Below are 310 nucleotides of genomic sequence, written 5' to 3' on the forward strand. Positions count from 1 at the left end.
CCTGGCGCAGGGTCGCCCCGCACGCCCCGGCACACCCCCGGTAAGTGCTGCACCTCCTCCACAACACCCTGTGGCACTCCACAGCGCCCTGCGGCCCCTGACCCCTCTCTGTCCCCAGGCTCTGGGTGCAGGACATCGAGGATGCTAACACAGAGCGGCTTTGCCAGCTGGTCAACACCTCCCAGCCCCGTCCCCGCATCTTTCTGACCCCAGGTGAGCTCCCATGAGTTCTGCTGAGCGGGTGGGTTGTCTGGAAGGTTCCGTGCTCCCCAGACTCCTGCTCCACACCCCCATAACCCCTGCTCATGAC

General features: G+C 65.8%; 1 protein-coding gene across 1 annotated transcript in view; it reads left to right on the forward strand.

Annotated features, from left to right (window-relative positions):
- Nucleotides 1–310, forward strand: part of SEMA4B (sema domain, immunoglobulin domain (Ig), transmembrane domain (TM) and short cytoplasmic domain, (semaphorin) 4B) — a gene marked incomplete at its 5' end in the record, with an annotated part of 4,327 nt that overhangs the window by 2,908 nt on the left and 1,109 nt on the right. The window contains 2 exons of the mRNA XM_009084933.1: nucleotides 11–40; nucleotides 119–213. Of these exons, the coding sequence (XP_009083181.1) occupies nucleotides 11–40; nucleotides 119–213 (125 nt within the window). The remainder of the gene's footprint in view (nucleotides 1–10; nucleotides 41–118; nucleotides 214–310) is intronic.

Source organism: Acanthisitta chloris, unplaced genomic scaffold (genome assembly GCF_000695815.1).
Source record: "Acanthisitta chloris isolate BGI_N310 unplaced genomic scaffold, ASM69581v1 scaffold21331, whole genome shotgun sequence".
In the NCBI taxonomy this organism is placed as follows: Eukaryota; Metazoa; Chordata; class Aves; order Passeriformes; family Acanthisittidae; genus Acanthisitta; species Acanthisitta chloris.